Source organism: Etheostoma cragini, chromosome 22, assembly GCF_013103735.1.
Source record: "Etheostoma cragini isolate CJK2018 chromosome 22, CSU_Ecrag_1.0, whole genome shotgun sequence".
NCBI classification, from domain to species: Eukaryota; Metazoa; Chordata; class Actinopteri; order Perciformes; family Percidae; genus Etheostoma; species Etheostoma cragini.
The window spans coordinates 11,321,381-11,332,791 of NC_048428.1; the positions used below are offsets into that span (position 1 = coordinate 11,321,381).

General features: G+C 43.0%; 1 protein-coding gene across 1 annotated transcript; it reads left to right on the plus strand.

Annotated features, from left to right (window-relative positions):
- The first annotated feature begins 2,384 nt into the window (after positions 1 to 2,384).
- On the plus strand, positions 2,385 to 9,654 carry arxa (aristaless related homeobox a). The gene is made up of 5 exons (XM_034862600.1): positions 2,385 to 2,949; positions 3,293 to 3,830; positions 5,247 to 5,292; positions 6,877 to 7,208; positions 7,932 to 9,654. The coding sequence occupies exons 1-5, from the start codon at positions 2,742 to 2,744 to the stop codon at positions 8,197 to 8,199; spliced, it is 1,392 nt and encodes a 463-aa protein (XP_034718491.1). The 5' UTR covers positions 2,385 to 2,741; the 3' UTR covers positions 8,200 to 9,654.
- Positions 9,655 to 11,411: the final 1,757 nt, after the last annotated feature.

Genomic DNA, 11,411 nt, shown 5'->3' on the forward strand with positions numbered 1-11,411 from the left:
AAACAAAGCGCGGATGTCCTGCTGGCTGAAATGGCGGCTGACATCTCCTTTTCCTCAGGGTTAATAACAGTGCGAGGATAAATGAATCAAATTGTGGCCCCTAAATTACAGAGCGACTCTAAATACCCGTCTGTATTCTGTTTGTGACCGCGCAGGAATAGGCATAACATTTTATATTGTTATTACACCCATTACAATGATGTGCGTGCGTAAACAAGCTGGGAAGTTTGACACCTATACGTTTCAATTGGAGTGATTATAAATGCATAAGACAACACGATGACTATTGTCTTTGTTGTGTCTTATAACCATTGGTAACAATATACACTTTATATTTAGCTACACAAAAAGGTTCATCAGAAAAGCATTATTTTACTTATGTAGATTCAGTTTCATTAGTGTTACAGTTACAGTTACATTTTTGTGAGGCTGTTAAACAAAAAATAAAAAAGTTGGGTTTACCTGCACCTTAACTAAACAGAGCAATGGCTATCTTCCTTCAGTTTAAATCACAAAAGGGTCAAAAAGCTATCGCTTAAAAATAGATAAAAGAAAAACGTGTGCAATTTTCTGGACATATTGTTGTTTTTCGTTTGCTGCGATGGTCTAGTCCGCGCAGATACATAGGCCTAACGGAGGGGAAGAAGAAGAAGAAGAAGAAGAAGAAGAGGAAGAAGAAGAAGGGAGAGAGGGAGAGAGAGAGAGAGAGAGAGAGAGAGGGGCAGAATGAGAGAGTAAATTGCAGCTTGCTGAAGATTTTGGATTGAATTCTGAAAATGATCCTTTTAACAGTGATGGGCTTTGAGGCGAGGATAAGGGTCATGCCATTCACAGCGGGTTAAATAGACTTTCATTTAAAATTACATTCTCGATCCATCCCTCCATCTCTCCATCTCTCCATCTCTCCCCCTCTCCCCAGCGGAGTCCCTGCGTGCTGACCCGACTCCCCGTGCGGCGTCTCATCACCGTCGCGCCACCCTCACTTTTTAAGTCAATCCACAACTCCAGCAGAGAGCAGGCAATTGGAGGAAGAAAGAGAGACAGAAAAAGAAAAGAGATAGATAGATAGATAGATAGATAGATAGATAGAAGATAGATAGATAGATAGATAGATAGATAGATAGATAGATAGATAGATAGAAGATAGATAGATAGATAGATAGATAGATAGATAGATAGATAGATAGATAGATAGATAGATAGATAGATAGATAGATAGATAGAATGGTTGTTTATTTCCTGTTAAAACTCAATATTCAGATGCTACGAGCTGAAACTTGAGAGATGTTTAGGAAATATTCAGATCCTGATGCTGATATTTCTATTTCTGTGTGACTCCGTCTCTGACATGGCTGTCATCGCAGGTGCTCTGAGGTTGAACACAAACTCCGTGCCAGATTTGTTTTACTTGGCACAAGGACTCAAGAATAAGTGTTTGTTCGGCCTGAGGAAAACGAATGTAATATATCACGTAGCTATATCAAATAAATCATCACAAAAAACAGGCTATTATTAAGTTATGTTTAATATTGTCGTTTACTGGGCTAATAGTATTAGTCATTATTAGCAAATCCTATATAAAACGTCTATATTTACACTAGTCTACAATAGGCCTACTGGTGTCTTAAAACAATCATATTATTATTTATATTTTTATCAAGATTATTACTAATTTCTTAGCATTAATATACAGTAGCCTATCAATAACATAAAATAAAAGTGTGCCCCTATAGACCTAGCCCGTTTAAACCCTTAAGACGGTAATTGTTAAAAAGGGGTTACATTAACTTTGTAGACCTGATAGCAACAGTAATGGATGTTAACACTGTATTGATGTATTAATTTAATACGGTTATCCTGTTGTAGACCTACATGTGTTCAGGACTAGGTGTGCAACACAGATGTGAGCCAGCTAAATATAATTCAGCTACCATTGCTATTATTATTTACACATATGTAATACTGTTACATGTTAAAATGACAGAAAACTGTGATCTTGGGTTATGGTGGCTGCTTATCCTTGTCCAACAGTCATTGGGCTGATTATTGTGTTTGCTAGGCCTACATTGTTGCACATGATTAATGTTGAAAAACACACATGTGCAGTTGCAACATTGTTGTCATTATCAAATAATTTAATTCAAGTGAATATGATTTTTTTTAGACCCCCTCACACATAGGCAATGCTAATCATAAACATTGCAAAGGTTTTAAAATTAAAGTCAAACCAAAAAGCTTTTGTATCTTTATCTGCTGAGTTCGTTCCACGGAGGAAGAGCACTCCATGGCGGATGTTGTGGCCTTTCCTCAAATTAACTTAAATCGTAAAATATATAAGGCAGCTCCGCGCGCTCTCTCTCCCATATACACACATACGAGCCAATCAGGCGCGCAGTAACAGCCTACACGTAGCTAAGAGAGCGAGTGCGCGGAGCGGAGAAGAGTCTGGCCGACCGGAGCGTCCGCGCGAGGCAGCCAAACCGCTGTTTGTCATTAGCTGAGAGCTCGACAGAGGTGGGACAGAGGAGATAGAGAGAGAGAAAGAGAGAGAGAGAGAGAGAGAGAGAGAGAGAGAGAGAGAGAGAGAGAGAGAGAGGAGGAGTGTACGGTCCCGGTTCTAATAGACACTCCGGCCTGAGGAAAGAAGAAGAAGAGACCACCGGACCCCGGGAGAGAGAGAGAGCGAGTGTGTGAGTGAGAGAGAGAGAGGGTGGGAGACTGACAGGCGTAACAGAAAGTAGATGAACCGAAGCGTCGACATGAGCGGTCAGTTTGAGGAAGATATCCACGACCGGGTCGAGAGGAAGAGCAGTAAATCCCCGACGCTGCTCTCCTCTTACTGCATAGACAGCATTCTGGGCCGCAGGAGTCCTTGTAAGGTCAGACTGATAGGGGCGCAAAGTTTGACGGGTCTGCCCGGCAGAGGAGAGCTCGACAAGACGGCTGACAGTAAGTTTTTTTTGGGCTGAAACTAAAACGATAGCTAGTAGGCTAGCCTAAACATAGTTTTTCCTAAGGGATAAACGTGTAACAAATTAGCTAGCTTTATGTTCAAAGCATGTAGCCTAGGCTAGATAAGGCGTCAAGTAGGCTAGGCTAGAGTTGTTTCTTTAACCAGCAAGTCAACACGTAGCCTACAGCGAATAATTTAGTTTTCATTAAGTTGGCTAGCCTAATGTTTCTCACTAAACAGCTGTTGTAAAGTCAGAAAGATGCCTACATAACCTATTCAACTTTACCCGTTCACTGCCATTTCGTTATTTTGACGTTATTTGACGCTCTTCCATCTCAGGGCCGACGAAAGACCCCCTTTCTCCAAGCACTGACATGCACCTGCCACCCAAGCTCCGCCGGCTGTACGGAGCCGGGGGGAAGTACCTCCACGACCACGCGGAGACGCTGGACAGGGACAGCCTCAAAATCAGCCAGGCGCCGCCGGTGAGCATCAGTCGCAGCAAGTCCTACCGGGAGAACGCGTCGCTAAGCCGGGGAGAGGGCGACCAGAGCCCCGGGGAGGGCTCGGAGGACGGCAGCCTGGGACTGGTGGAGCTCGACCCGTTGAAATTCGAGGAGGACGCAGGGAAGGAGGAGGAGAGCTGCGGGGACGTTGCCGCTCTGTCCCCGAAGGACGAGGAGAGAGAGAGCTTGAACGCCGGGGATGGGGACGTGAGGGACGGGGAGGACAGCGTGTGTCTGTCGGCGGGCAGTGACTCGGAGGAAGGGATGCTGAAACGGAAGCAGAGAAGATACAGGACTACCTTCACCAGTTACCAGCTGGAGGAGCTGGAGAGGGCTTTCCAGAAGACCCACTACCCGGACGTCTTCACCAGGTCAGAAGAAATAAAACTGCATTTAGTTGTGTTTTTTAAACGTGAAAAAATGCCGTATAGCCTAGGCTAATTAAAAATATCATTCCACCAAATGTATTTTTATTTTACTATTACAATTATACAAAATCTGCATTATAAACCTGTTAATCTGTTTACAGATTTAAAACGATAAAACTAGGCCAAAGAATGTGCATACATAGCATAAACGCCCATAATTACACCAGTAATTGAATGTGTCTTAAAAAAAAAAAAAAAAAAAAATTATTACCATCATAGTAAACCGATAAATTACTACGTTTCAAGTACATTTTAAAAAACGCATAAAGACACAACGCATTTAACGTGTAGCCTATTTATGACAATTATATGGATGTAGTTAACAATGAGGCTAACAGCATATCATTTTAAATAGCCCCGACAGTCCATTCACATTTCCCAAAAACATCTTCAGTAATTGGACACGTGTACAACTAAAAATTGAATTTAATTTAACTGGACACTTTGCAGAGATAACACCTCAACACCAAACCCGTGCCCCGCATAAGTGAACACCTTGGGGACGTTTAGTCACCTGTATCCGCTCCTCTTCATACAGATGGCAGCGGTGTTATTCTCTAGAGAAATAATGAACCGGTGATGTTCGAGTTACCTGCTGGACATGATGCTGAATACAGTCTGCAACAACAAAAAACCCTCAGGGCCTAACCTCAAGCCCCAAGGCACGTGTAGCCTGCACACACACACACAAAAACACAGTGTGAACTACAGAGCTTCATGAATTTTCTCAGGGGTTTAAACTGGTAGACATGTTTCAAAAAATCACGTTATTAAGATTTTGAATACATTTTAAATTTTTCTTAAAAACATAACAAACTCTTTAGGCCTGAATAGAATTTAAGAACCTATTTCCTACTCAGTTAGATTTTGACAGGCTAATTAAAACACCCGCATTTTATGCTTGAAAGTGAAAGCTTACGTTTTCGATTTTTCTTACTATTATTATTCATATTTTCCAATCGATTTACTTTAAGGCGACATGTAGGTCTAATTTACACTGCAAGCCCATCTTGCAGCTGAACGGAGCGTCAATTGCTTTGTGGCAGGCTAGTTTAGATGTCATTATTTCAACCATTATGTTGTTACAGTGACAGGCCTGTGCTATGGAAAATCTAACAATCACTAGACCTATTTCTACCCATCCGTGACAGGCAAAATAGAATATGGCTATGGCGTCTTTCTCAGTCCATGCCAGGGAGGGGAACAAAAAATCAAGCCTATTATCGGTCGTCTATTGTTGACAGTGGATAACAGGAGGGAACAAAACAGCAATTCTACGTTTCTTCCAAACGGTGGCCTGTAACCTTGAATCTTTTCTTTCTGTCTCTCTGCCTCTTCCTCTTTTTATTTTATTTTCAGAGAAGAGCTGGCAATGCGTCTGGATCTTACCGAGGCCCGTGTTCAAGTAAGTGGCTCTGTTTATCTTTATCTGAAAAGAGAAGCCTGTGACTTGTAAATCAAATAGGAGGGGAAAAGCTGTATCCTCTAATGTTTTATGTCCTCTATAAAATGGCCCTGGTACACAGTGCTGGATAATAACAGGTCATATGCGTCACTGATTGAGGATCAGCGATTACGGGCCAATTTGAGACAGTAATTTATTACTGTAAAAATGTGTTAAATGGCCCCAGTCGCTGCGCTGGGAAGGTCTTTCCTGTTATTGAATGTTATTACACGCGAATGAAGGACGTTTTAGTGGCAATTAAGCCGACGCTGGAGATTCATAAAAAGCTCACTTAGTGCCGGAGCAAACACTGTCTGTATTCCTGGGACAAGATGGTGTTTGAATTCCCATCAGAGGGGGCAGAGAGGGGGCGAGGCCGAGATGTGTTTGTGAGTAAAAAGATGTGTGGAGGAATAAGACAGAGAGAGAGGAGATGGAGAGAAAGAGGGGAGGGATAATGCTATTTGATTTCCCATTATGTGATTGCAATAGACCTGCATTGATCCGATGCTTTGCACTTGGGAGCGAATGAGAGACCATTAAAGGTGTTTGCTCCCGCTCCCCTCTCGGCCCCCCTCTCACCACACTCCCTCCCTCCCTCCCTCTCTCTTACTCGCCTTGCACTGAAAGCGTGGCCTGCATGTCGAAAGCCCGGGCTCATAACCAGAGAGACAGTTCAAACACGGTGGAAGCCCCGGGAGGTTATGGCCGACGGTAAAACAACAGATGTCTCTTTAGGGGCCGTAGGTGAACAAATCACTTAACGGGCGCCATCAGGAGGTGATAAAAACTCATAAATTCCCGAGGGGCTGTGTAATGCTAAACAGCCCTCTGGGAATAATGTGTGTGTGTGTGTGCGCAGTCCCTGTCGCTCAAGCTCAGCTCGTACAATCACTTTGCTCGTGTTGACATTTTGCTCATTGTGAGCGCCCCGTGCTTCTGCAGTGCAAACTGGGCAACAGTGGATGCGTGGGAAAGTTAAATACTCTCTTGGAATGGAAGTCACTTGTTCTCCACCTCTTAAGAATTTAATTTAAAGCGCATTAATTGTTATTGGAGCCAGTTCAGCGGTAATTTTCTGGATCTTTTGTTAACACCGCTCTTAATTATCGCCCCCCCACCCCGAAGCCCGTCTACAGGGACATGGGGTTTAATTAGACAGAAAGTAGATTTAAGGGACCGTGAGCTGCAGGGTTTACCTCTCATGTAATTACCGTTGACTTTCCGCCTATTGGCCATAACCTGAACTAGACAACTGTTAGACTCCACTGACACAACATACAACAGTCCCGTGTTCATTCTAATGAAACATCGCTGTGATGTAGCAGGACAGGGAGTTATAGGCCTAGTCTTCATTATTTATAGCATGAGAGGCCTGCATAACCTAATGTGTGTAACGTTTTTTTCAGTCTCTTCCCCTGAACCTGTACATATCTTTCTAGAATCAAGATGCTGCCTTTGTCATCTTCCTTCTAACTTACAAAATAATGACATAAGATATATGCTCATATTAACCTCTATGTCATCCCTTCTGTCTGCCCTCAGGTGTGGTTTCAGAACCGCAGGGCCAAGTGGAGGAAGCGCGAGAAGGCCGGGGTGCAGGCCCACCCGTCAGGCCTGCCGTTCCCGGGCCCCTTGTCAGCGGGCCACCCTCTCAGTCACTACCTGGAGGGAGGGCACTTCCCTCCTCACCACCATCCTGCCCTTGAGTCCGCCTGGACAGCTGCTGCAGCTGCAGCCGCTGCCTTCCCGGGCCTGGCCCCACCACCCCACAACGGCGCTGCTCCACCACTGGGCACCCCACTCGGCCTGGGCACTTTCCTGGGCACGGCCGCCATGTTCCGCCACCCTGCCTTCATTGGACCCACTTTTGGCAGGTAAGCTTCACCCATGCACAGAGCTCCCTTGGACCTGATATCTGTTATTTATACTTATTTACACCAGAACCCACCAATCTCTGTACCTGTTCTTCATCTTTATCCTTATATTGTATAAAAAATAACAGTGTTTCGCAGTCAAGCACATTTATGAAAAATGCACAGCAGCAACCAAGCTTATATTCACCTCTAATGACTGCCAGTAAACCTCAGTCACACTGCATCCCTGTGCATCTCTGTCTGATTTTAAATATGTTATACTGTTAACCGTTCACAGTGTGTAATCCCTCTGTCAGAGGCCTTAACAAATTAACCAAACGTGTGATCATGCAAGACAAGCTGTGAGGAGGTGTGACACGCTGCACACCCCATATGCCACAATTAGCTTCTCATTTGCTTTCGTCCTCTCTATTAAAGCCTTTCACACATAGTTCCTGGTAAATTACTGGGATAACTTTATAGGCACCACTAGTGACTTTCACTACTGCAGCCAATCTGTAGAAACGAAAAGGAAATAAAATACATCCCAGGGGCGTAAATAACAAACATCTACTGCCAGCACACAGACAGCATTTTGGGTCGACACTGCTCTCAAATGTAAGGACAAACAGACAGTTTTTGCTTAAAAAGACTTCTGTGTTATTGTGCAATGACTCATTTAAACATAAACATTGTTCAGCATCTATAAATGTTATAGATTGTGAAATGTCTGTCTTCCTACAGACTCTTCTCCAGTATGGGTCCCCTGTCCAGTGCTTCCACCGCTGCAGCTCTCCTCCGTCAACCGGCCCCTCCTGTAGAGAACCCCTCCCATGCGGGCCCCATCCTCCCTGACCCTTCCTCCTCTTCCTCCGCCCCTTCTTCTGCAGCCGCAGCAGACCGCAGGGCCTCCAGTATCGCCGCGCTGCGCCTCAAGGCCAAGGAACACTCGGCTCAGCTGACCCAGCTTAACATCCTGCCCAACGGAGCCGCAGGGAAGGAGGTGTGCTGAACACTCAACACCAGCTCTAGACCTCCCTGTCCCGGGCTTATTTCCCATTCCATGACGCCCCCGTCCCCCTCCAAAAACCCACTCATACCTCTGGAGGTTGATGTCCTGATGTCCCCTTGTTCAACCATCGCTGTTACCTCATGTTTCCCCAACAAAACAGCACGACCAAATTCAAAAGAGCACTGCCTAAAAAAAGAGCGTTTGTGTGTGTGTGTGCGTGTATTTGGTAATTACGGCTATTGTAACATTGTTTTACACTCCATACAAAAACCTTTCAGAATGACAGTCCAGTAACTTCGCTAATATCCAAGTTTTTAACTATAATGCAATATTTTACGACACAGCAGGTAAATAGCTTTTTAAGACATTGTGTTATGTTTAAACATAACAAAATACACAGTGCCAGTGGATGAATGTAAATAACTTCTATTATTATTAATATAAGCACTGTACTTAAGTACAAGTTGGAGGTAGCTGTACTTTAGTATTTCCATTTGAATACTTTATACATTTTAGATGGAAAGACTGTACTTTATTCTACACTACAGTTAGGATTTTACATATGAAACAAAAATAAGCAATATATTGGACTACCCAACAGTGTGTAAAAAAGTTAAAAATAGATTTATTTGACTAACTTCAACTGTGACACACTTAAACATTAACACATTAGTTATAATAATTCAGTAATATATTAAATAGTACTATCACAGGGGCCATTTTTCTGCATTGAGTACTTTTACTTTTGATACTTGAAGTACTTCTTGCTTGTAATTTGTCTGTAATTTTACTTAAGTAACAAAGTAACAGGACTTTTACTTGTAACAGACTATGGTTTGGCTACTTCTACTTAAGTAGAGGATCTGTCAACACACACACACGCACACACACACACACACACACACAAAGCTGAAGAACCGCAGGGGAACCCAGACTTTAAGAAAGGACTCTTGTGCTACTTCAAATGTGGACAACTCAAGTGCTCGACATGCTTAATCTGTATGCATTGATGTGGGCTGAGCCAGTCTGCGTCTGTAATAAAAGGGGAGTTTGAGGAGGTCCGAGGTCCCCCCCCCCCCCAGAACCAAAGGAAAACTGTCCATAGACCTTCCATAGCCTTCTCTACAAGCCTGACTCCTCTCCACTGCTCGCCTGTCCACCAGTTGAGACTCAGCATCACCACTGGGTGTGGGTGGGTGTGTGTGCACACATTTTTTTAATTTAATTTTTTTTAAATCTCCTAATCAAACCGGAGTTAGTTGAGGTTGTCTCCAGCACCATGATTTCCCTAAATTCACTTCAATTTGAGACGTCCTCCTGCCTGTCCTTGATGGTCGCAGCAGTGGCGTTGTTACTGAGTGTGACTCCAGGACACGCGAGCAAAGTTGAGATCCGAGGTGTGTCTTTAACGACATGACTGTGTGAAAGAAAACTGTACATATTGTGTAAAAAGGAGAAAAAAAATGGTACCACATAAAAGGATGATTTTCAAAACAAGGCCGTGTATATTTCAAGAGACCGAGTTTTGATAATTTGCACTCGGTGTAGTGTTAAATGAATGTCGCCCTGTGTGGAATTTCACCTGTGTTTATGAATTATTAGGATTTTTAGATTATTATTTATGTCAAAAAAATTTCCAGAGGAAATTAGTTTTATTTCTTATCAAGTGATTGTAAGTTTCCTGGTTTAATAATTGCTAATTTGAATAAATTACATTGGTAAATGAGTTATCTTTTTATTATTTCAAATTCCTATAGGACTGACATAGGCCTAAACCAGGAAAAAATAAACAATGTGAAATAGAATATTATAGAACTATTAATAAAAGGTGTTATGAAGAAATAAATGTGTTTTCTGTCTTACATTTAAGAATAATTTAGCAAGATACACATTTTCAAGCAATTTACGTTACAGCCATTTTAATATAATTGACTAAATAGTGTACTGGAATGTAAAATAAATACATCCGACTCCGTGACAGGTTGTATGGTTCCTGCTGAGAAGGACGAACACATGTTTCGAAGAGGAATGTGTCTGCAGAGAGCAGAGGGTGGATGAGGATGCGCACGGCTCCACCTGAATCAGAGAAACGGATTAGGTGTGTAATCCAGTGCTCTGCGTGCGTCTATCCTCTTCACAGGAGTTGACAAAATACTGACCATATATTCATGAGCTTAATCCCCAACATGTGAAACGTGCCACAAAGGCGAGGGGTTTTCAATTAGATCGCCCACTTTATCAGAGGAGGGAGGGGAGGGGGGCGTCACAAAACTTCCTTTAAGCCCCTTTAAAGGCGCTAAATTGGTCTTAACATCTGTAATGCCATGTCGATGGAAGCGAGTCGCCTTTGTCATTAATGAAGTAACAAACCACTTCATCAAACGGCTTTCACACACACACACCTCGTCGAGCTAATTCCCACAAATCCCCCCCCACCCTTGGATCTCACTACTAATGCAGGACTATTACAGCAATCAATGGTTATTCTCCTCCGTTTGACCCATCTTTGGTGCCCGACCAAATCGCGTGAAATTACCCTGCGGATTAATGTAGTCCCTCTTTTTATGGTCGGCATCTGTGAAAACCCTCTTCTTCTTCCTTCAGTGGTTTAACAGGTCTGCAGGTCCTATACCTGTTAATCACTTAATTTAGTCCAAACAAGCAGGAATTAGATCCTACAAGGGACTGATGGAGGGATATTTCTGCACATTCATGTATCCTCACGCACACACACACACACACACACACACAAAGTCACACAGCTGCTCATTGGAGCATAATGCAAAAAGAAGCTGAGGGGGAAAAAGAAAAGATAAAAAACAATTTTCTCCTACATGTGCGTCCAAACCATCCACGATGTGTGATCTTAAGTTCCTTATTCCTTTGCCTAAACCCAGTGAAGCGTGTGTTTTTTTCCTTTATGGCCATATAGGGTTTTGATGAGATTGTCTGGGGGAGTTGTAATCTTATTGTGAATATAACTAATGAATAGCAAACCAATTTGTCCCTAATATCTGGGGAATGCCTGGAGGCGGATGACCTGCTGGGAGCAAGGCTTAAACTTTCTTTTCTTTCTTTTGCTGCGCAAAAAGGCGAGAAAATTGAAATGCTGTCGCAGGGCAATAGCTCTGGATTTATAAAGTCACACTTGTTGGATGTGTGCTCTTTCATTCAAGACAGGCCTGCTATATATATATATATATATATATATA